This window comes from Eucyclogobius newberryi, unplaced genomic scaffold (assembly GCF_026437365.1).
Source record: "Eucyclogobius newberryi isolate DKJ021-1_F unplaced genomic scaffold, fEucNew1.0.hap1 SCAF_20, whole genome shotgun sequence".
NCBI lineage: Eukaryota > Metazoa > Chordata > Actinopteri > Gobiiformes > Gobiidae > Eucyclogobius > Eucyclogobius newberryi.
Genome location: NW_027315835.1, coordinates 20,847,918 through 20,873,265, shown reverse-complemented (window position 1 = coordinate 20,873,265; position 25,348 = coordinate 20,847,918). Strand labels below are relative to the sequence as shown.

The following is a 25,348-nucleotide window of genomic DNA, read 5'->3' as shown; positions in this document are numbered from 1 at the left end:
TTTGGTGGTGTTCAGAATACAGTTCCTTTACGAAAAAGGAAGACATTGTGATATTTGATCACGTAATTATGAATTCACGACAATAATTGAAAAGTGTTCAGAATACAGTACTCTGATAGGACAATGTAACAGAAAACATCACGAAATACATTTGAATGCAGATATTCAGTATTCTGTAGCTATTCCTTCCGAACACTGTACATACTAGTGTTAGCACGATACTAACATTTAAAAAAACATTTTGATACAATGGAAAGTGTTCAGCAAATATGAATTTTGATACCATATTGAATATAAAAATCTGGAAGTGTTCACCTGAAAGAACAAATACAGCCAGTTTCAGCTGAATATATACAAATACAAATCTAAAGAGTACCATAAATAAAGGTACATGTTAAAAAAATAGATTTTTTTATTATCTAAATCAACTTTTTAGATTTTTGTACTGTATGTATTTTGTTTGCTCAAAGCCAGGACTTGAACTCAAACCTTTTAGTCAGGATGTCACCATAAATATGCTAATATATATATATATATATATTAGCATATTTATGGTGACATACATATATATATAAATAAATAACCATATACCATATGGAAAGTTTATTTTTATTTTTCCCTCCTTTTCAAAAATGTTGTGGAGTAGAAAATACCTGCTCTTTCAAGTTATCCGCAGTGCACTTGGGCAAAATTCCCAACGACCACCCTTTTCCGTGCTTCACCCACTTCCACCACAGCTGAAGGTTTATGTCTTTCTAACATCCTTTGATTACCTTTCATCACAATAGACCTGGAGATAGCTTCTTTCCAGATTGCACGTTATGGCGACTCGTGATAGTCCGGGACGCTCTCTCAGCCGAAGCAGTGATAAGAAAAACCCTCTTATAGATGACCCATCACTTCTTAACACTGCAATTTATCTACTTCTATGACCAGCCCAGTGCACCATGAAGCCTTTAATGAAAGCTACTTGGATACTTTCATGATCAGAAGAGGCGAGCAAAGGGAACATTTCTGGGTTTTCTACTGGCTCGGGATGTCAAGATTATTTGATTAATCGCTAATCGTGATTGTTCAGGTCACAGTATAATTGTAACTACCAAAAAATAATCATTGTGACAATTTTAGAAGCAAAATTAAGTATTTTTTGTTCAATATTCAGCCCCAAATATAGACCTAAATGTAAATAACTTCATCTTAGTTGGCTATTTTTGTCACATTTAACTTTATTTTGTCTTTCTGAAAGTTACATTTGGTAAAGCTGATCACAAACTTGACAAACAGTATTTTAGACCATCGGAATGAAAGAAATGTCACAGTTGTTTGGTCACTGTCTCAATAATTGTGAATAATCATTAAATCGTGATGTTTTCCCTCACAATAATCGTAACACTAAAATTTGATATTGTGACATCTCTACTACTGGCAACAAAAAGTCCTCACAAACTAAGAAAAGCATTACCTGTTTGTACATGAAGATTATCGTACATTGTTTTGCTTAGAATAGTCCAGGGTATGGCCCTGGAGACAAGCAGGTGCCGCCAAAAAGCAAAGTTACAGGTCAGATCTGGGGTGAGGCGAAACCGTTCGTTCACAGTGGAAAATGCATGTTTCCAGCAATAAAAACACCTGTATTGATTAAGCTTAATGCCATACTGCAGAACATTCCAGACAAAGCAATGCGGTTTCTATGGAGACAAGCAGGTGGCAGGCCTTCAACCAGAAAAGTTGCATAGTGCACCTTTAACAATGACAGTAAAGTAAGCAGGAAATGAATTGCCATCGTAAGGAATCCAATGTTTTTCTTGTTTAGGGTGGACTTTTTTGTTCACAGAGAATTCGTTCTTTATAATTGACTTGTTATTCAACCATTGCCAATTGGGAAACGTGTCAGTTAATTGCTTTTGCATTTGTAAAAGTTAATGAATGGATAGAAAAATAGGGAGAAAAGGTCTTGTTTATTAACTCTTCTGCTGTGCTTGCGTTTACAGTCGATCACATGTTTGACAAAGATCGATTGTAAATATAAACCGCAGGTCGTCTATTGTCATATGCCAGTTCTAAATTTAACCTTTTTTAATCTGTCCATGTCTCACGGTGAGGCCAATGACTCACGCTTTTGAACCACAACTCAAGATTTTCCCTCTGTCACCGCAGACGGCCATGCAGTGGACAACCGGCCAAAAGGATTTCATTAGGAGGGCTGCACCAATCCACCTTCTTCTATTCTCATACAGATGCTTTGGCTGTAATCTGCAGATACTGTATACCAGTGTAGGAATTATAACTTGCAATTCCCCTTCACATCAAACAAAGAGATTCAATTTAGATCCAACTCAGATTCCATTGTAGTTTGTAAGAATAGAGGTTAAAACATTGCAAGATATCAGCCAACATCAGCCAGTAAATTCTCATGACATCCAATTAAAGGCCCAACCACCATAACAACTGAAACGATATCATGGAACCTATTGATGGGTCTGTAGTGACATGACATGCTCGATGCTACTGCCATCTTGAGGACAAAAGCTGCATTCTCACTGTAGGTGCTGCCAACCAAAAGTCTCAAAACAAAGTTCTTCCAGTGGTCCCTCCAAACTGAGGCTGAGCTACTTGTTTCAAGTAGTTAGCGGCTGGCTAATGCTAGTTTACATATTTCATTTAATTAATAATAATGATTAGCCTACTTGCAAACAGCTTTAATGAGCCTCATTTCCAACTGGCCAGGTGTTATATTTTAGGATCAGACACAAAGTCCGTGCTCTTGAAAGCTTTGAGGACTAGTTCGGGTCAGAGGACTTGTGGACGAGGAAGCTTAGATGTCCACAAAAGTTTGTTTTGGCTGCTTTTAAGTGTTGTCAGCGACTCACTGCTGTAGATATGGAACAAAGCCCATAACTTCTGTCTTCTTGAACTATCTACCCTTTTCATTTTAAATCAGATTTTTTCATGACTATCAAACTGCAGAGAGTAGTCTACTATTTTTTGCTGTCTTCAAAAAATAGTGGCGACAACATACGTCATGTGACTGAAACCCATGGATACCAGATTCAATTCAATTAAACGAAGGGCGACAGTGAAAAGCAGATTAAACATGTTCATAGGAAATTAGGAAATGGATAATGTCCCATCATCCCAGATCAAAAAAATAATCCAATATTGGTGCATCCCTTGACCTCAGTCTTGCTACAACATGATTTTAAGTATTTTTGAGAGAAATTATGTAGTAGACATGTCTTAAACGACGTAAACTGCTTCTTTAACAGTTACATTAAAATGGCCTTGGTGATGTTGTAGCATAAAAGCTCAAAAATGTTGCCCTTTTCCAACAACTTATCACAGTTACCATGGTATTCATTGTTGGTTCAGTCCAACCATCACTTCTATTTTATTTGGTATTCTCCACAGTAACAATAGTCTAACTAATAGCGGCAAATTACCACTTATTACCAATAGATTTGATTGACACAGTTTTAAGTCGTCACAAGACATTTCTGCTACATTACCTGTCATCATACGTCCATTATAAACTCCTACCTGCTGTTTGCCTTTTTACAGTAAGACATCTACTGTGTCCTGACGGTTATATGCACAGACAGGTGGACTGAATAACATTATCTGGTTACCATGGCACCTGTCGGATGGGGGAAGACATATCAGCGTGTGGTGGAAGTTGATGTTTTGGGAGCACATGAAATGTACAAGTGTAAAGATCTCTGCCAAGTTCTGTCTTTTAATGGCAAAGAAGTGGATTTTCAAAACAGACTCTAAATGATGGTGGGAACAAAATGATTGCGGGTATTTCAACAGCATTTCCAAACAGCTCACAACATTTTGGTGAGTCGGCGAGCACCTGCAGCGAATGGCAGTAAGTGTATTTCTGTGTGGAACTTGCATGTTGCTCCCTGTGTCTGGGTGGGTTTCTTTCAGACAATGTGGTACCACCCCTTCCATCAATCCGAATTGTGCATTTTTTGGATGATAGGCTTCATTGTACAAGACAGTTTAGTGTGAATTGAGAATTAAAGAGGGAAGGACATCCAGCAAACTCTCTATTTGAGTATTGGCACTCTTTTGTGGTGGAAAATATTCTGCACCACACCGTTAATACTTTCAAATCACACCTTTTAGGAAAACACTTGGTATTTTTAGACGTTGTACCTGATTTTTACTATCTTAAAAATGTGGAAAAACAAAACTGGTTCATTTTAAACTCTTTGCACAGTTCACACGTGTTCCTCACTTTCTTAATGCTATCTGAGCATCCTAAAAATCCACAACAGCAATGAATTTAAAAGTGCTTTTCCTGAATTGCAGAGAATAAAACGCTCAGTAATTAGATTCAGAGTGCTCACATAGGTCTCATTTTTACCCAAGTAGATGTTTGTACAATATATCAGTACTACAAAATGGATTTTAATAATATACATGAAAAAATAAAATAAGGTACAGCTCCACCTTTATACTTTATACTGGTGATTTTGCTTTGTATTTTGGTTCAGAAGTTACTCAGGACACTCCAAAATGAAAAATTATTCTATTAAATCATTTATAACTCATAGACAAGCCATAGCTCAAGGCACACTGCAAAATCAAGGCCTTAACTCACTTAAAATATTGTTATTAGGCCAAAAAAGTGTAATTCTGAACTTACATTGGAAGTGTAAATTCAGTAAAATAAATAAATAAATCTTTAGCAGCAGCAGAACCATCAGCTCCCTCGGCCTCTCCCTCTTCTCCTCTTTATCACCACCAGTTTATTTTCCTCCACAAACTCCTCTTACCCTTCCATTACATCACCAACATCTCTTACTCCCTTCTGTCACTGTCTCTTTGAATTAATTTGGGACTCAACCCAAGATTCAAACAGGAGTAGACTAGGACTAAAACCAAACCAAGTGTAAATCCGGACAAAATGTATCAAACCAGGACCAAACTAGTAGAAACAGTGTGAACATATTGTCATTTTCCATCATGTTTTCTGTCTCAAATCATCTCTGTTTTCTCATCGTTCTGCTTTTCCCTTCCCCCTTCTCTCCCGTTCAACTGCCGAAAAACCGTTGCCACTTCCTGGACCGACTGACACGCACTCCCACGTACCCCGCGCTCCCTCATTATATCATGTGCAACCAAAATAAATCTGTGAATAAGACATTGGTTTGGAGGGAATGGCAGAGTAAGGCATTTGCTGCAAGGGGGAGAGAGACAGAGATCCGGGCCAGAAGCGAAAGTTGATATTCAAGCCAGAAAAGTATTGATTTTTAAGAATGACGTAAAGAAGTTCTGACGTGTCAATAGTAAAAAATAACTCTAGATGTTGCAAGCAAATCCAGATTCATAGAAGATAGTTACATAGAAATCCACAGTTTTGCCTCGAATTAGAAAATCAGATCTCAATTCTGACAAAAACCTCTTTGTTGACATTTTCTATTATAATTCAATCAGGCAACATTACCCAATAGGCCCTTTTCACAAAACCGACCGCTAGTTCCGGTTGCCTGACAACTGCGGATCTCAACTTCCTGCTCCATTCTTTTCTTATTGGGAATTAGCTGAGCCTTGCTAAAATAAATCAACAAATAATTAACAGACCATCGAGAATCAATAGAACAAGAAGTGAAGATCCTCACTTTTAGGGCAACCGGAACCATCATGAAAAGGGCCTATTGTCTAAGCTTGAAGTAGGTATTTAAATCTATGTAACTTCTTAGCGCTCACAAACCCTGCATGATTTACCCGTATTTTCCGGAGTATAAGTCGCACCAGCCAAAAAATGCATAATAGAGAAGAAAAAAACATATAAGTTGCACTGGAGTATGAAATGCAGTTGCAAGTGTGAAAATAACAAATAATATCACATAAGTCCCTCCGGAGTATAAGTTTAAGTATATAAGTATAAATATAAGTATAAGTTGCGCCCCGGCCAAAACTTTTGCTTGATGCTAACACTGCTAATGCTAACTTTTATTATCTTAAAATATCAACCAATTAAAACTCAAAGCAAAGACTGGTCAATTATTTGTATTTGCAGATTTACTTTGTATGTTATTTTAAGAAATACCACAGGGGATTTTTTAACACATTTTGATTTGATTTTAATTTGAGGAAACTCTGTACTTACTTTGTAATCAATTTCACATCCTAAATATTGTTTCGTAGGATTTTACTCAACAACATCATTAAAACAAGCAAACAGAATAGTAATGATTGATCATATACTACTACAGTACTATTTATTTTCCTGTAACACACGACTTGGAGAGTATCCAGAGTGTGAGCCAAAGATTGGTGCAGTACATCCACTTTGAGCTTATATAACAGAATCTTAACAGCATTCATAACTGAAAGCCATGCACTATATTCTACATTTTCTGGTAAATAAATGAAATGCACAGAAATCAGAACCTAAGAGTGAGTCCTCCTCCTTATAGAATGAATAAGCTGTAGGATAAACTTCATCATTATATCTGCGGCTACTTGACCTCGATCCATTAAGTAACAGTTACTACTCTTCCTACTGTGTTTAAATCTACAGGTGATTTGCAGATGTGATTTTACTTTTCTTCTAATAATTCAAATAATGTGAATAAAATATGCACTTTTTTTACCTAACATGTGACGGAAAGCTGTTGAAATCAGGAAGCAAGGCGCACAGACCATGAAGAGAGACGAGGGGGCATTTACCTTGGCTCGCACCTGGGACTCATTTCTCCAGAAACAACACACGCAGTGGCGGGCGTGGTCAGTCTGATGGATCTGCCGCGTCCATCAAACTGACCACGCCCAAGAGCCACGGATTAGAAGAGCCCGCCGAAACATGAACAGGTTGAAGATAGCTTGATTCATCATCATCATTTTGTTTTTCTCATTTTTGAGGGGTTATCGTTTGGAAATACCAGATTTTGTGCATTATCTAATGTTTTGTCCTTCTAATTACATCATCTTCAAATTATAGTAAAACTAAAAATTAATCAAATGAAGATCACTTTTTTTACTTCTGGTCATTTTAAGTAATGTATAGAGTTCACCACGCCACAATGAAAGAGAATGTCTTAATCTGTTAGTTTTACCGTTTGTTTTTTGCTCTAGATTATATTTGGCATTTGTAAACACAGCAAGACAAAGGGTAAATTGTAAGCCTTTAATGTTTGTTTGTCATTTATCAGTTATCCTTTCAAAATACCAATGTGTGCATTACTTACTGTTTTGTCTTTCTAATTACATCAACTTCAAACAATAACATTTGATATTACGTCCAGACAGTTGCTCTTCCTTGAGTAAGTACTTTCAGCAAATACTTGTACGCCGCCAACTTGGTCCACTTTGCACTTCTAGTTGAACAGTATTTCTTTTGAGGTTACAGTATCGCACAATCTTGCCCAACCCTCTCAGCGTGTCGTCACATTTGACAAAAGTATAAAATCAAAATGAAAATCAGCACTACTCACGCAGGTTCGTAGTCCTGGAGACAAAATGCTGCGAGGTCATGCCCAGCCCTTCCTCTCCACGGAACTGCTCGTTGGGACATCCGCCCTGGAGCACACTGGCCACAGCCCTGCCACAGCACGGGGGATGAGAACATGTCAGGGTCGTGTTTTTACAGTGTAGAGTTACTGCTGTATGTTTAAATGTATATGAAAACATGGTATGACATTTTGCTCAACACAATTTGCAATACTTGAATTAAATTTCTTATTTTGAGTGATTCGGTTTGTTCATCTTTTATTACAGTGTATCTGGCAGTAGGATAAACGTTGGTAAAACTTTATAATAACTACACCCTCATAAAGCAATGAACAAAGACTTAATCATTAATAATGAACAAATACTTATTAAAGGTGGTATGGACGATTTTTTTCAGCAAATTTTTTATCATATTTCCTCGTGGCGTGGATAAATCATTTGTCCTGCCACGTATCAATCATAAAACGCACCTAGCGCTCACCTGCAGCCGCGTGCGGTTCGTCCCCACGTTTCCGCGTGTCTAAGCGCATGGATCTATCATAATATAGTTCCCTCAGTGTACGGGGCAAAATGAAGACGGAGAAAGACAGTTCGAGCTGACGCAGAAGTGGACAGAAATCTACGGGAGACGAGAGATGCGATACGCTCCGTCGCGCTAATAAACAAACGCACGTGTGTGTTGTATCAGTCCGCACGGGGGAGTGCACATGCGCACTTCCGCCTGCGTTCTCAAATCGCCGAAAAATCGTCCATACCGCCTTTAAGAATGATTCAGGCTTAATAATTAACTCCAACCCCTCGATTAAGTAGTTTCTCAGGCCTAAAGCATGCTAATTAAGGTGTAGTTATTATAAAGTAACATTTTAAATTAGTTCTACTCTTAATTTGTGTTAATATAGGTTATACGGTTAGTTATTTAATTAATCATCAAATCAACTGATGATGATTGCATGATTCCAAAGAAGTAATGTAAAATGATTAGAGATTTCACTACACCACAATGAGAGTGAATGTCTTTGTCGGTTTGTTTCGTTCATCATCAATAGTATATCATGTAGACAATATAATAGTTAATTTGCAAAAACAGATATGTCTAAAAGAAATTCTCACAAACCATTTTTAATACATATTTTCTCAAGAATGAATGGAATAATATTTTAATTGCACTAAATTAGATTCGGATTTTGAAAACGCTCCTGAATAAAGAATTAATTGTAAGTAAATTGTCAACATGTTTTTTCTTTGGATCTGTTTATGCAAATTCACTTTTCAATTGCTGTTTGACATTCAGAGATACAATTTGACATGAAAATATTCTGTATTGAACAATTACAGCGCAGAAAATTGCCTCGGATAATGACAACATCTCAAAAACAGCCTGATATTTAAACTTGGATGCGCTTTAAGACGTATTGATCTGGCATCAATTTGTGACCACATTTCTATTCCCACACTCGTCTCCTAAACGTCATCACTATTCTTTCCGTGGACACCTTTTTAAAGTTACGGATTGACGACTGTAGACAGGGATCACATAAGCTACTGTTGCCTCGTCACAGGATCAATTAACTTATCTTATAAGGGGTTAATTGGTTTTGACAGAATCCAGGAACACAATCAATTAGAGCATTTTAAACCGTCTTAGAGATATAATTATATTGCAAATAAAAATGTGGAACATAATTTATCTGCCGCTTTCACAAACAATTTGTGTCTGTAACTGGACACTAAAAATCAGATTAGCAAAATGTCATGTAAACAGTTGCATCGTTTTGATCGTCAATGTCTGTGCAGGTTTTAACAAAAAAAATAAAGGGAAATAATATGGTGAAAGCAAAAATGAAGGAGAAAAACATATTAAAGATTGACAGAGTTATTTTGTCTATTTTGTATTTTGTCTTCCAAATAGAACAGTTACAGTTACTATTTGTGCAGCTGAAAACACACCCAAAATCTGCTCTAATTAATAGAGATATCTGATTATTCTAGTTATCTGATTTGTAAACCCAGTGCCACTTCCATCAGCCTCCATGCTTATCTTTCTTACAATCAGACGCTTAATGTTTTGCTCATTTCATCCGATCTTATGAGACAATATCGACATTTTCTCTGGTTAATGTTGATATGTTGCCTCCGATGATTCTGACAACTGACAAGCAGATTTATCCACAAACAAATTTCAACTTCAAAGACAATATGTTATTTTATTTTTATATTTAAGCAATTAGAAAGCCATATTTTTAGAACCAAAATTGTCAACATAAGCAACACATCATCCCAAGATGTTCAAAGACTGAATTGCGTGTCGTAAATCAAGACAGTTCTAATCTTACGGCATCATCAGCTTGAGAAATTCATTTGGTTGATGGTTTTCTAGTTGATTTTGAACATATGGCACCGACGTGAAGAAAGTGATTTTAGATTTGCATGCGTCGTTAAAGTATCTATTGTAAAATGACGCTAACAGTACTTTCCAACTCTGCCACTCCCCCTTAAACTAGCTCCTTCTCTAGTGCAATAAAACCCCTTCTTAGTTGGACAAACGCTTTATCACGTTATTAACTGTGAGAACTTGTTGTACAAATTATAGCCAGTGGAGCCAAAAGCATTACTGATTACAACAAGCTATTTTGAATCGATTTATTTTCACACGTTCAAATTGCCCACCGTGCATTCAGTTCTTATCATTTACTCGTGTAAGCCAAGCATGTTCAATGTGTACATTTTCATGGTCAGTAATAAGACAATCCCATGATGGATGATCTGTTTTTTGGAGTGTGTTTATACACACAAAATAAATCTGATCATCACAAATCAGTGGATTTTTAGAGTAAATGTACAATGGATTTTAAAGAAATTGTCAATCTTTAACATGTTCTCTTCCATTATTGTCTTTGTCTCATTAGTTTACTCTTTTTTGCATAGTTGTCTTTGTGAAAACAATCAGAACAAACCAAGATTACTCATGTAACTAGCTACATTCACATGCACACCAAAATCTGATTCTTATCGGATTTCTGGATATTTAAGACTATTTAAAAGACATACAAACTGCTAAATCTGAGGGTTTAATCTGCAGGATAATGATCAGATATCAGAAGAATTTGCTGTTTACATATAATTTTAATAATTGTTTAAATCCAAAAATCTAATAATAATCAAATTATTTTGTTGGCATTCTCTTTATGATCCAATCATATTTTTTCTGTTGTGATATGATTCCATTTTTGGGTCCATGCTTTCATTTAGGCTCTGCTACACTTGTGAATGGATGAAGGGAGGAGGATGCTGGACTTTCCCTCCGCCAGCTCCACAACCTGATGGACGGCTGCATGAGCTCGTCCAGCGGTAGACTGTTTACTGTTTACACGCACAGGTTCAGTTTTTATACAATTAACGTTTGAAATCAATCTTTTGATGGATTGACTTAAATAAATATAGACTAAAATATATGTAGACCATAATTAAATACAATTTTGTAAATGTATTCTTTTTTTGCAACGGGGTTAAAATACATATTTTTTGTTTTGTATTCTTACTAATACTGATATTTAATTCAGTTTTTTTTTAATTTCTGATGACTTTATTTCTTCTACTGGTAAATGGCATGTTTGAAATGAAAATAATTTCCTCTGGATGAATAAAAGTCATTCTGATCCTGGATTTATTTGGGGTGTTGTATCAGCTGTTTCTGTCTTTGTCTGAGAATGGAAGTGCAAAAAAAGAAAACGGCTTAGGCGTTTTTTACTTGAGTCTAATCTTGACATGAATCAATCTAAAGACGAGTCACCGGAAGAACAAGTTTATTTACTGTGCGCTTTACTCTTCACTGGCGCATCTGATGGAAACTACACTTTGCACATCCTCTCCACTCTGTTTCCTCCTCTCTGTAAGTAAACAAGCGCACTCCGCTCCACACAGAGCTCTGCACAAACCTCACCTGGACATGTTCTCCCTCTGCGGCCGGTGCGCCTTCTCCAAACCGAGCTTAGTGAAAATCCCCACCAGCGCCATGATCGCCACCACCCCGCAGATAATGTACACTATCAGGTTGGTCTTGTCTTTGGTGCTGTCGCGCAGCTTGTTCATCTTCTTGAACGGCTGCTGGCCCGTCTTCATCCACACCGGCGTGTCGTAGTTCTTGCAGGTGCTCTGGTCCAGGCGCGAGTGCTTGTAGGAGCAGCAGAAGCGGAAGCCACAGGTGCCGCAGCAGTACAAATAATTGCCCGTTTTGCAGATGAACGGAGGATCCCACTGGCCCATCACGTCGTAGTAGCCCCGGCACTTGTCCTCGACGTGCGGGGTCTCCTCGGACGCGCTCACCTCCTCCTCCCTGGAGCCGTTGGACGTGGCGATCATCACGAAGCCGCCGAGCAGACCCGGCTCCCCGTCCGCCTTGCACACCAGCGCCATGAGTTTGAGCAACAAGAAGCCCAGAAGAAAGTGTTTCCCTCGCATCGTGCTCATCCCCCCCGTTACGCGAAAACACTTGGAGAGGTGGCGTTATTTGGCAAAAAGTCCGGGCGCGTACCTCCGAGCGGGGCGCACGGTGGCATCTTCTCTCAGGCAACCACAAAAATAAAAACCTGTAGGATCACGTTGAGTTGTTGTTGTTTTTTGTTTTTTGTTTTTGTTTTTGTTTCCCTCCCTCGCTCCAAACTACTCCCGCTTCGTCTTGTCTTGTCTGTGTGGTGTTGTGGGGAGCGCGTCACTTGTACACATCCATCGGCGCGCTCTTTACGCACAGTGGAAGATGAGGGAGTGAGAGAGGGAGAGAAAGCGCCGCGCGGAGACGGAGAGCGCGCCGAGCGAATGGAAGAAACGAGGGTGGGAGAGCCCGGTGCGCACGGGAGAGGATGGAGAGGAAGAGGAGGAGAGAGATGGAGAGGAAGAGAGAGAGAGAGGAGACGTTGGAGAGGAAGAGGAGGAGAGAGATGGAGAGGAAGAGGAGGAGAGAGATGGAGAGGAAGAGGAGGAGAGAGATGGAGAGAGAGAGAGAGGAGACGTTGGAGAGGAAGAGGAGGAGAGAGATGGAGAGAGAGAGGGAGAGAGAGATGGAGAGGAAGAGGAGGAGAGAGATGGAGAGAGAGAGGGAGAGAGAGAGAGGAGACGTTGGAGAGGAAGAGGAGGAGAGAGATGGAGAGAGAGAGGGAGAGAGAGATGGAGAGGAAGAGGAGGAGAGAGATGGAGAGAGAGAGGGAGAGAGAGAGAGGAGACGTTGGAGAGGAAGAGGAGGAGAGAGATGGAGAGGAAGAGGAGGAGAGAGATGGAGAGGAAGAGGAGGAGAGAGATGGAGAGAGAGAAGAAGAGAGAGAGAGGAGACGTTGGAGAGGAAGAGGAGGAGAGAGATGGAGAGAGAGAGGGAGAGAGAGAGGAGACGTTGGAGAGGAAGAGGAGGAGAGAGATGGAGAGAGAGAGGGAGAGAGAGAGAGGAGACGTTGGAGAGGAAGAGGAGGAGAGAGATGGAGAGAGAGAGGGAGAGAGAGAGAGGAGACGTTGGAGAGGAAGAGGAGGAGAGAGATGGAGAGAGAGAGGGAGAGAGAGAGAGGAGACGTTGGAGAGGAAGAGGAGGAGAGAGATGGAGAGGAAGAGGAGGAGAGAGATGGAGAGGAAGAGGAGGAGAGAGATGGAGAGAGAGAGGGAGAGAGAGATGGAGAGGAAGAGGAGGAGAGAGATGGAGAGGAAGAGAGAGAGAGAGAGAGAGAGGAGACGTTGGAGAGGAAGAGGAGGAGAGAGATGGAGAGGAAGAGGAGGAGAGAGATGGAGAGGAAAAGAGAGAGAGGAGACGTTGGAGAGGAAGAGGAGGAGAGAGATGGAGAGGAAGAGGAGGAGAGAGATGGAGAGAGAGAGAGAGAGAGAGAGAGAGAGAGAGAGAGAGAGAGAGAGAGAGAGAGAGAGAGAGAGAGAGAGAGAGAGAGAGAGAGAGAGAGAGAGAGAGAGAGAGAGAGGAGACGTTGGACAGGAAAAGGCACAAAGGAGATTTGGGATCCAGAGATTGGAGTTGGAAGTTGTGCCGTTGTTTTAAGCTCTGAGCCACAACACAATGGCAGGCACTGCACTGAAATGTTGTTGTAAAAAGCACAACCTGTTTGACAAGAAATGTGTTTTACTATTTGTACTTTATTTGGGATTTTCATGATCGATTTTTTTCATTGCTGTGCATCAGAATAAAAATGTAGAACTTTTCTTGAAGCAGATTTTTTAACATATTCCAGATTGTCATTGGCACATGTTTGTTTTTGAATCAGCTTTTAAGGCATAAGATAAGATAAGATAATCCTTTATTGTCCCACATGGGGAAATTTCATTGGTGCAACGCAGGTAGATACAGAGGTAGATACAGAAGAACAGATCACTTATAGGAAGTCTGAAAAAACACTTTCAGTAGAAGATCTCCTATAAATAAATAAAAACTCCCATAGACAAATAAATAAATACATAAATACCATTGCATGTGATCCCGACAGTAATTGCACATGAATATGTGTCACAACAGCACATGAATTGCACATGAATTTCACAGTAATTGCACATACGACAGAATTGCACATCAGTATTAGGTTAGGTCAGTATTGCGCCGGGATAACGTGACGATCTCCGGGTAAGACGACTGTTCTCCGCAGTTTCATGAGTTCCTCCTTTGTGGAAACGCGGTACGGCGCCGGCCGGGGGGCGGGGCCGGAGCCGGGGGGCGGGGCCGGAGCCGGGGGACTCAGAGCCAAGACACATCGCAACGACACGACGAAAACACTCAATCCAGCCGAACAAAGTCAAAACAAGTTAATTTAAAGCGATTCCAGTGCGTGTCCCGATCGTTCGTGAAGTTCCTCTTTCATATAAACGTGTATATAAACGTGTACCGACGACACGCCGTACTTTAGCGCGGCCGGAGGGCGCGGGGGGGGGGCTGGTGGGCTCGCTCGGAGCTAGCTCACGTCACAACAACACAACGAACGCAACGAAAAACGCTCAAATCCAGCCGAAAAAAGTCAAAAACAGTTGAATTAAAAAACTATTCCAGCGCGTGTCCCTATCGTACAATAAAATAGAAAAAATATACTAACTATATTTACAAAATATAGGAGATAAAGCACAATAAGTGTGAGAAAGAAGAGAGAGCGTTTACACCGGGCTGCCAGCTGTACCAGCGCCTTATGACGTATACACCTATAAATGCATTCTTTTATATAAAGATTAGAGTTATACGAGTTTGGAGCACGTTTATATAACAAAAAGTGAAGGTTTTGTAAAGGTTTTCTGAAGGATAGAATTTACAAAAGTTCAGACAACCTACAAAGAACGTTCTGAAAAGTGAATTGGGGCCTTAAAGGAACCTTAACCAAAAGCAACCCCCCCCCCCCCCCCCCCCCAAAAAAAAAAAAATAAATAAATAAATAAAAACGAAGCTCGATTAAAATATTTTGGCTCAATCACGAATATATTAATATAAATCAATCAATCCAATCAATCCAATCAATCAATCAATCAATCAACCAACCGTTAGTTATAGAGCCCTTTACAACACTCAAATTGACCAAAGTGTTTCACAATAAAAATCGGGGCAAAACATAAAAAATAAGTAAAAATAAACTGTACTAAATAAAGAGGGCAGTTTGTTCCAGAGTCTGGGACCAGCAACAGAGAAGGCTCGATCACCCCAGTGTTTTGGGTCTGGCTCTGTGGACGTCCAACAGAAGCTGATTTGTTGACCTTAAAGTGCTGCTTGAGCTTCGGGCAGACAGAAGCTCGGCCAGATAAGGAGGTGCCAGGCCATTTAGGGCTTTAAAAACAAACAGTAACATTTTAAAATCAATTACAAAAGAAACGGAAAGCCAATGGAGTGCAAAAAGAATCGTGCTGACGTCTGGATGTGTTGAAGGCGGCTGAGGAGACACCAACATAAAGTGCATTGCAATGGTCTATTCTTGAGCTGATAAAAGCATGAATAGGCCACAAACTTTATGAAAGATCACATTTATTATTCCGAGTAACAACAAATCTAAACTTTATTAGGCATAAATTGGGGATAAACATGAAAACTTAACCTTGGAGTTCCAATGATGTTTCCAAATAAATTAATGCATTTATCTCTAAATTGTATAAATACTCAAAATGCAGAGGGCCCCACGTACCTTTAGAGGCTGTACCACAGATTGATGAATATTGGTCTCACCCACAGGTCTATATATTATTCACCATAGATATTGGTTGTCATTTTATTATAAGCTGCATTGTGATAAGATTTTAGTGATAAGATATCTTTTTGTGTTCTCTAATTGCTTAATGGTGCATTGTGTAACTTTTCCGGTGTGGGCTCCGTCACCTGATTGTCTTTATTGAAATGTAATTTGCCTGGAATGTTCCACAGTATGGCATTAAACGGTATGTATGATATCTGTCTTCATTCAATTCAAGATGGTTCTATTAAGGTGTATTAATAAATATGGAGGAGTTACTGGCTTTTCTCCATTGAGATAGGTTTAATGCCATATTGTGGAAGGTTCCAGAGAGAGCCATAACATTACAAGCAGGTAGCAGACCCTCCACCAAAAAATTTTAAATTGCACCTGTAAGATTCTCATTGTTCTGTTTATAATATTTTTACATTTGTCAAGTTACAGTTTGTGAAAAATAAATATATACAAATAAATACATTTATATACATGTATGTTTTAAAAAAAGGTGTTATTGAGTATTATTATATAATTTATTTGTATTTTGGCCATTATTTACAACATCGTTGCTAGGTAACAGTTGAGACATATGCTGCTCATGTCCAAATCCAAAAAGTAAAATAAAATAAAAACTTCAACAAAATTAACAAACTGGGGAAAAGTAGGCTTACATCTTTAATATAAACACTCGGATGCCAACCGCCATAAAACAACAACAACAACAACAACAACAATTACATTTTAGGTGGGGATAGGGGATAGGTGAAAACAAGTTATCTGAGCACTCAAGCCTCATTTGCAGGACATGATAACAAGGATGAGTCAGATAATGATGAGAAAACCTTGTTGTAGCAAGGTTAAAAGCTCATTAAAGTGGATTTGGCTATTTTTTGCACTTTAAGTCTAAGCACCTTTCACAAAAGAAGAACCTTGGACAGAGACGTTCAGCACCATGGAGAGAGGTCCTTCAAAAACGTGTCAGGGAAACAAACTAGTCTGCAAAGTACAATTTTAGGTTTAGTTCTGAAAATAAAATGAACGACTCCAGACAGCATATATTTGTAACATTAACTGAATCCGCTTCAGACACTTTCAGACGTTTAAAGTTGGACCGGTCCAACAGGTTGCACATGCAGCCGGGCTCCTGCAGTGTCACTGGGGGCCGCTGTGGGGAAGACCAGGACCAGGACCGGGCGTGTGAAGAGGCAGAGCTCCGAGCCCCACAGCCGCACACAGGACACCCGCAGGACACCGAGGAGAGGACACTGCACCGCCTTGACAACAAGCATTTAGCAACACACATGGCTGTCACGGAGCAGCGGGACGTGTTCCTCAGGGCGAAGCAGCGCACGTTTGGCGGACTGACAGAAGGTAAATGTTATTAGCATGTTTAGCCGAACTTCCAGCTAACGCCTCAGCTCGCTGCTCGGTCCCCTGCTCTGACTCCGACATGCGGCTGCTGCTGTTTTAAAGTGACATAAGTGACACAGAAAAAAGCACTGGATCATATTTGTTTCATATTGTGCTTGTATTTAACTTGCTTTGAATGTGGAAGCTAACGGGAAGCTAAGTGCTAACGTGCTAGCAGGAGTTGGCTTATCAGCAGCTGTGGCTCGTGCGGAGGAAGTCATGTCAGCTGGTTTATTGTAGTGTTAATACATTGTACTTTACTTGTGATAACATTTTATACTTCTAATAACGGGCAGTAGGTGTTAAAACTAAACTTTACGTCAAATGAAACGAGTTACGCAAACTACCTTTTATAAAAGCAAAATACAACTACCACAGGAACAATGCGTTTAATCAGTATTTCCCACATATTCTGCTGAGACTATGTTGACACAGGTTATACATTTATGTTTTATATATATATATATATATATATATATATATATATATATATATATATATATATATATATATATACACGGTGTGGTTTATTTTTGTTTTTTAAAGATAATACAACAGGCAAAAAGTATCTGTCTTTATAATTTTACTGTTCAGGTCTTCGGGGATACAATATGACTTTACTTTGAGGCTAAATTGAAAGTTAAAAAAACTCTAACTAAATCAAGTTTGATCATGTTTAGTAATAAGCCACATTCAACTTAAGATATTATACTTTTATTTTAACGTTTAGTAACATTTGCAATTTTATTGTATTTTTTGCTGTAAAGTAAAGCTGTACTTTTATGTTTTTTAATTTTTTTATTGAGAGAAAATAGATAATTTAGCAGTCAAATAATCCTTAGGTGGTCCAGACACAGACTCCAAAACATGATATGTGCTGAGAGACTTGATGTACTTTTTGTTTGTGATCAAAATCTAGTTTGTCTTTCTCATCTGGAGGATGTCCTCAAACAATTCGTTAACTTCATGATGAGGCTGCTTGGTTATGGAAAAGATTGAAATCATAATTGAAATCCCAATTATTCAGATGATTATTTGCTTCGAAACACTGAAAATAAAGAGAACAAACAGATGAAAGTTAATGACATATCTTACAGAATCAAACTGTTGAAAAAGTACACACATAACAGTACAAACCATGAGCAGCTTTTCTACTCAAGGAAACACGTACAAATGCACAACAACATGGATTACTCGATTACACTATTGTTTTGTTATTGATTAGACCAGTAGTAATAATAGAAATTGGATTTTGATTAATTGCACAGCCCTGCTTCATGGCAAATATTGAGTAAAATCTTCATGTTCATGGGCCATTCACAATTTACATAATTAATTGATTAATTGAAAGAATAATGGATTAATCAGTTAAAAAAAAAAAATTGCAGCCCTATATTTACCTTTCTAATGGATTGGTATTGTGATAATCCAAAATATCGTATAGGCTACAGATTTCATTTAACTTCTAACTAAAAGTATACATTACAGTATTTTGATCATTTCATTGGCTGGGGACTTTCAACTCCTGCCACTTAAAAACAAAAAAAACTATTGCTGATGAATAAACTAATTTCGGAGGGAATCAAAATCACAGCATGCCTCGGTCGTTTAATTTTATGTTTACTGATTTCTACCTACGTTCTAATTTGTTTACCACCAGCCGAGTTTAAGAAACACTTTCTCCAGAGGAAAGAACTTCAATGGCAGACTCGGGGGAAAACTGAAACGTGGAGTATTTGATTATTGCGTCTGTAGCGGGCCCCTGGTGTCCTCATGTGAAATGATGATTAGTTTTGTTTCCAGTCTGCGACCTGAGAAATGGTTCCACTTGGTGTTTGAAGTTGTGCTCAGCTGGTTCGTGTTCCTGCGTCTGGGGAGACCTGCTTTTTCTGTCTCTGCAGAATCTGTAAGGCGAAAGCACAGGTTCAAAATACATTATTGAGTTCATTCATTCTGATAAAGCTCTGATGAAAATAAAAGCAGATCATGAAAAGCCTTTTAACAAAAATTAATGATTATCATATCATTCCCTGACCGATATGGATGTTTTGGAGCGATACTCATGGTGATGTGGAGGGACTCTGAAATTCACGTTCACAAGAAAAAAAGAGTATTCGGAGCTTGTTGCCTGGAAACATCATAGATTCTCTTGTGTAAATTATTCAAAGGAGTTGTGTCATGAATCAGATTTTTATTTTGCACCTTTGCACAGATGAAAAAGTGAACATATTTGTGACTATGGCTCTGTTTGTCTCTGTTTTGTTTAACTGTGCATATGACTGAAATTATTTTCTTTGCACTCTTTTATGTCTTAAACTGTTTTGTGATTTCTGTCATGTCTTTGTGGTTTTACTTAAACTAATACACGAATAGCCTGAAAATATCACATTTAAATTAATCTAAATTAAAAGATCTTTCGTTAGCGAAACTCTTTAAAATTCTAAAACTACTATTAAGACTAGGGCTGGGTAAAAAAATCAATTTAATTGATTTTGGATCGATGTAATTTAAATTTTGCAGTATCGATTCATAAGGCATGAGATCGATTTTCCCCCCATCAAGTTAACCTCAGTAGTCTTGTGCGTGGTGCAGCAGTGGCGCGTTTACGTCCGCTTGTCAAGCGTGCAAGACGCAGGTAAAACTCGGCTCAGCGAGCTGTCCCAACTCAAGTCTGACGTCTGGAACCATTTTGGATTCAAAACAACTAAGGACAAAGAGCCGGATAAAACCAAAGTGGAAACCACTTGACAAGGTATCACACTACGCTAACGTTAGCTTCCGACAACAAGCCGCCCGGGGAAAACAACTGAAACTTAGGGAATCACTAATATTACCAGCCGATTCTCCACTGGTCATACAGATAACAGAAGCCATCGCAACTTTTGTCTACAAAGATTTACGCCCGTACTTGACTGAGAACGGGCGTAAATCTAGCGCATGAACAAGCGGCTTGTTAATGCGCTAGATCCACACTACGTTATGGTGCAACGTAAACATCTGACAGAAAGTTATTCCGTGTGTGTGAAAGACGCCATCATAACGACAATGCCGAATCTGCAGAGAGAGTTGGCATAACACCTGGACATCACGGTCAACGCAGTCGTACCTGACAGTGACCTGACGAGCCACACCGCTAATAATATAGCTATAATATGTTGACGGGGCCATACAGGAGTGGGGGGTCATACAGGAGTGGCGGGTCATACAGGAGTGGCGGGTCATACAGGAGTGGCGGGTCATACAGGAGTGGGGGGTCATACAGGAGTGGGGGGTCATACAGGAGTGGCGGGTCATACAGGAGTGGCGGGTCATACAGGAGTGGGGGGTCATACAGGAGTGGGGGGCAATACAGGAGTGGCGGGTCATACAGGAGTGGGGGGTCATACAGGAGTGGCGGGTCATACAGGAGTGGCGGGTCATACAGGAGTGGGGGGTCATACAGGAGTGGGGGGTCATACAGGAGTGGCGGGTCATACAGGAGTGGGGGGTCATACAGGAGTGGCGGGTCATACAGGAGTGGGGGGTCATACAGGAGTGGGGGGCAATACAGGAGTGCCGGGTCATACAGGAGTGGGGGGTCATACAGGAGTGGGGGGTCATACAGGAGTCATACAGGAGTGGGGGGTCATACAGGAGTGGGGGGTCATACAGGAGTGGGGGGTCATACAGGAGTGGGGTGTCATACAGGAGTGGGGGGTCATACAGGAGTGGGGGGTCATACAGGAGTGTCGGGTCATACAGGAGTGGCGGGTCATACAGGAGTGGGGGGTCATACAGGAGTCATACAGGAGTGGGGGGTCATACAGGAGTGGGGGGTCATACAGGAGTCATACAGGAGTGGCGGGTCATACAGGAGTGGGGGGTCATACAGGAGTCATACAGGAGTGGGGGGTCATACAGGAGTGGTGGGTCATACAGGAGTCATACAGGAGTGGCGGGTCATACAGGAGTGGGGGGTCATACAGGAGTGGGGGGTCATACAGGAGTGGCGGGTCATACAGGAGTGGGGGGTCATACAGGAGTGGCGGGTCATACAGGAGTGGCGGGTCATACAGGAGTGGGGGGTCATACAGGAGTGGGGGGCAATACAGGAGTGCCGGGTCATACAGGAGTGGGGGGTCATACAGGAGTGGGGGGTCATACAGGAGTCATACAGGAGTGGGGGGTCATACAGGAGTGGGGGGTCATACAGGAGTGGGGGGTCATACAGGAGTGGGGGGTCATACAGGAGTGGGGGGTCATACAGGAGTGGGGTGTCATACAGGAGTGGGGGGGTCATACAGGAGTGGGGGGTCATACAGGAGTGGCGGGTCATACAGGAGTGGCGGGTCATACAGGAGTCATACAGGAGTGGGGGGTCATACAGGAGTGGGGGGTCATACAGGAGTCATACAGGAGTGGGGGGTCATACAGGAGTGGGGGGTCATACAGGAGTGGGGTGTCATACAGGAGTGGGGGTCATACAGGAGTGGGGGGTCATACAGGAGTGGGGGTCATACAGGAGTGGGGGGTCATACAGGAGTGGGGGGTCATACAGGAGTGGGGGGCCATACAGGAGTGGCGGGTCATACAGGAGTGGCGGGTCATACAGGAGTGGGGGGCCATACAGGAGTGGCTGGTCATACAGGAGTGGGGGGCCATACAGGAGTGGGGGGCCATACAGGAGTGGGGGGCCATACAGGAGTGGCTGGTCATACAGGAGTGGCGGGTCATACAGGAGTGGGGGGTCATACAGGAGTGGGGGGTCATACTAGAGTGGGGGGTCATACTAGAGTGGGGGGCCATACAGGAGTGGGGGGCCATACAGGAGTGGCTGGTCATACAGGAGTGGGGGGTCATACAGGAGTGGGGGGTCATACAGGAGTGGCGGGTCATACAGGAGTGGCGGGTCATACAGGAGTGGGGGGTCATACAGGAGTGGGGGGTCATACAGGAGTGGCGGGTCATACAGGAGTGGGGGGTCATACAGGAGTGGCGGGTCATACAGGAGTGGCGGGTCATACAGGAGTGGGGGGTCATACAGGAGTGGGGGGCAATACAGGAGTGCCGGGTCATACAGGAGTGGGGGGTCATACAGGAGTGGGGGGTCATACAGGAGTCATACAGGAGTGGGGGGTCATACAGGAGTGGGGGGTCATACAGGAGTGGGGGGTCATACAGGAGTGGGGTGTCATACAGGAGTGGGGGGTCATACAGGAGTGGGGGGTCATACAGGAGTGGCGGGTCATACAGGAGTGGCGGGTCATACAGGAGTGGGGGGTCATACAGGAGTCATACAGGAGTGGGGGGTCATACAGGAGTGGGGGGTCATACAGGAGTCATACAGGAGTGGCGGGTCATACAGGAGTGGGGGGTCATACAGGAGTCATACAGGAGTGGGGGGTCATACAGGAGTGGCGGGTCATACAGGAGTCATACAGGAGTGGCGGGTCATACAGGAGTGGGGGGTCATACAGGAGTGGGGGGTCATACAGGAGTGGCGGGTCATACAGGAGTGGGGGGTCATACAGGAGTGGCGGGTCATACAGGAGTGGCGGGTCATACAGGAGTGGGGGGTCATACAGGAGTGGGGGGCAATACAGGAGTGCCGGGTCATACAGGAGTGGGGGGTCATACAGGAGTGGGGGGTCATACAGGAGTCATACAGGAGTGGGGGGTCATACAGGAGTGGGGGGTCATACAGGAGTGGGGGGTCATACAGGAGTGGGGTGTCATACAGGAGTGGGGGGTCATACAGGAGTGGGGTGTCATACAGGAGTGGGGGGTCATACAGGAGTGGGGGGTCATACAGGAGTGGCGGGTCATACAGGAGTGGCGGGTCATACAGGAGTCATACAGGAGTCATACAGGAGTGGGGGGTCATACAGGAGTGGGGGGTCATACAGGAGTCATACAGGAGTGGGGGGTCATACAGGAGTGGGGGGTCATACAGGAGTGGGGGGTCATACAGGAGTGGGGGGTCATACAGGAGTGGGGGTCATACAGGAGTGGGGGGTCATACAGGAGTGGGGGGTCATACAGGAGTGGGGGGTCATACAGGAGTGGCGGGTCATACAGGAGTGGCGGGTCATACAGGAGTGGGGGGCCATACAGGAGTGGGGGGCCATACAGGAGTGGCTGGTCATACAGGAGTGGGGGGCCATACAGGAGTGGGGGGCCATACAGGAGTGGGGGGCCATACAGGAGTGGCTGGTCATACAGGAGTGGCGGGTCATACAGGAGTGGGGGGTCATACAGGAGTGGGGGGTCATACTAGAGTGGGGGGTCATACTAGAGTGGGGGGCCATACAGGAGTGGGGGGCCATACAGGAGTGGCTGGTCATACAGGAGTGGCGGGTCATACAGGAGTGGGGGGTCATACAGGAGTGGGGGGTCATACTAGAGTGGGGGGTCATACTAGAGTGGGGGGCCATACAGGAGTGGGGGGCCATACAGGAGTGGGGGGTCATACAGGAGTGGGGGGTCATACTAGAGTGGGGGGCTGACCAGCAAAGACACAGCAGTCGTGACGACAACGCTGCAAATAATGGTTAGTGCAGTGGAGATAATGCAGCTGATGCACGTCACACTGAACTGAGCCTCACAAGCTGCTCTAAAAACTACTTTGTTTCAAAATTGCACTTTTGAGACTTGAGACAGTTTTGTTTACAGCTGAAGTTTAAACTGTCCAATTTACAAGTTTGCACTTAAAACTTGTTTATGGTGAAAAGAAAAAATAAAGTACATTTGTATTGTGTAACACAGTTTCAGTTGAATCGAATCGTGATTAATCGATTCAGGACGTTATGAATCGAAATCGAATCGATTTAGGAAATTGGCCATGATACCCAGCCCTAATTAAGACACAATTACAATTCAACATGCAGATAATTTGACACAATAGCCCATTGTGTTGATCCACGCAGCCGCATGGCAGGTGCCTGGGGAGAGGGTTAGAACACACGCTGGTCAGATTGTCAGTCGACACTAAGGCCACTGCAATGTCCAGGAAGAGCCTGGCGCACGTCCACTGATCAAGACCCAGTTTTAACACTAAAAGCTTTGGTCGAGTTTTGTCTGGGACGATTAGTTTAGCGAACGCTAAATGTAGGGAGGGGGCGGACGAGACTGGGTCTGTCGTTAATCGTACAAAAGCGCCACACATAGGGACGGTCAAACATAGGAAGTGGTTATTTGCTGTTAGCGGAACTTCCACAGATGGCAGAGGAAGTTGTCTTGTTAGTTTTGTTCTTATTTTATTGTCTATAGACGTGACAAGAAACACATTTGTTGACGGTGTCTGTGTGAAACAAAGGGAGCTCGGAGCTCGGAGCGTGAATGTGGCTGCAGCTGCCAGCGCGGAAAGTGCACGGGGAAAAGCTGAGAGCGCATGGTAGAGCACGGGGAGGAGTCACCTCTGCCCCGTGGAATCAGAGCAGGAGGAGTGGCAGGTCCATGTGGGCGGAGCTGAAGTTGGCTGGAAGATGTTGATAAAATGGGTGTTGGTCCTCAGTGACTGCTTTGGGCAAGCACACTCTGTCAACTTCTGTCCGCTGATCAAAAAAGATGTCCCTGTTGAAGGAGCCGCAGTTGGTAAAATGTGTTTGTGGCTGAATTGGACCTGTAAAGCATAATCAAAAACCTTGGCACAAATCAGCAAAACTTTGGCCAATGTCTCACGAGATGCAATAATCAGCTGATTTAATGCCAAATCGATGAATCAGTCAGGCCCTATTCCTAATCATTAAAGCTCCAATCTATGACAAATGTAACTTCTCTGGAGGGTGCTTCACCTGCTTGTCTCTATGGAGATGTTATTGCTTTGGTCTGGGATACATGTCAGATCTGTGGAGAGTAGACGCCGCTTCAAGATACTTATATATTTAGCGTTTACAACACCAGCAGAATGTCATGCTATGAAATATTCTAAACAATAACATGTTCAGGTCAGAGAAGTTCACGAGAGCACCTTTAACTAACCCGGGGTCTTCCGACTGGTTGTAAAAAGTCTAGAAGTATAAGCCATGCGCTATAAAATGGAGTTTAGTTCAAGGCCGACCTGGTACTGTCAGTCTGAAGCATTTCTGAGCTGATTATAATTATAAAAGTTAGTGTGTTGTCCCTGTTGGGTTCATAAATGTCAATTAGGCCGAAGGGAGATCTTGTTGCTCCTGTATTTCCCAGCAGCCACACTGAGTCTTCCCTCGCTCTCCTGTGTCTCTGGAGGACAGGATTCATTTGGGAACGTGCTGCACGTGGAGCATGTTAAACAGAGAGCTGAGCTGTAGCCCACAGTCAGAGCCACTCCGCTGCATACAGAT

General features: G+C 42.2%; 2 protein-coding genes across 2 annotated transcripts in view; one reads left to right on the top strand and one right to left on the bottom strand.

The window, feature by feature from the left end:
• The window catches only part of shisa9a (shisa family member 9a), a 103,633-nt gene extending 91,544 nt beyond the window's left edge, over nt 1–12,089 (bottom strand). The window contains exons 1-2 of the mRNA XM_072456549.1: nt 11,405–12,089; nt 7,449–7,555 (exon numbers count right to left, since the gene is read on the bottom strand). Of these exons, the coding sequence (XP_072312650.1) occupies nt 7,449–7,555; nt 11,405–11,931 (634 nt within the window). The 5' untranslated portion in view covers nt 11,932–12,089. The remainder of the gene's footprint in view (nt 1–7,448; nt 7,556–11,404) is intronic.
• A 4,731-nt stretch (nt 12,090–16,820) lies between these two features.
• cpped1 (calcineurin-like phosphoesterase domain containing 1) overlaps nt 16,821–25,348 on the top strand; it is a 53,186-nt gene continuing 44,658 nt past the window's right edge. The window contains exon 1 of the mRNA XM_072456362.1: nt 16,821–17,009. Within this exon, the coding sequence (XP_072312463.1) occupies nt 16,940–17,009 (70 nt within the window). The 5' untranslated portion in view covers nt 16,821–16,939. The remainder of the gene's footprint in view (nt 17,010–25,348) is intronic.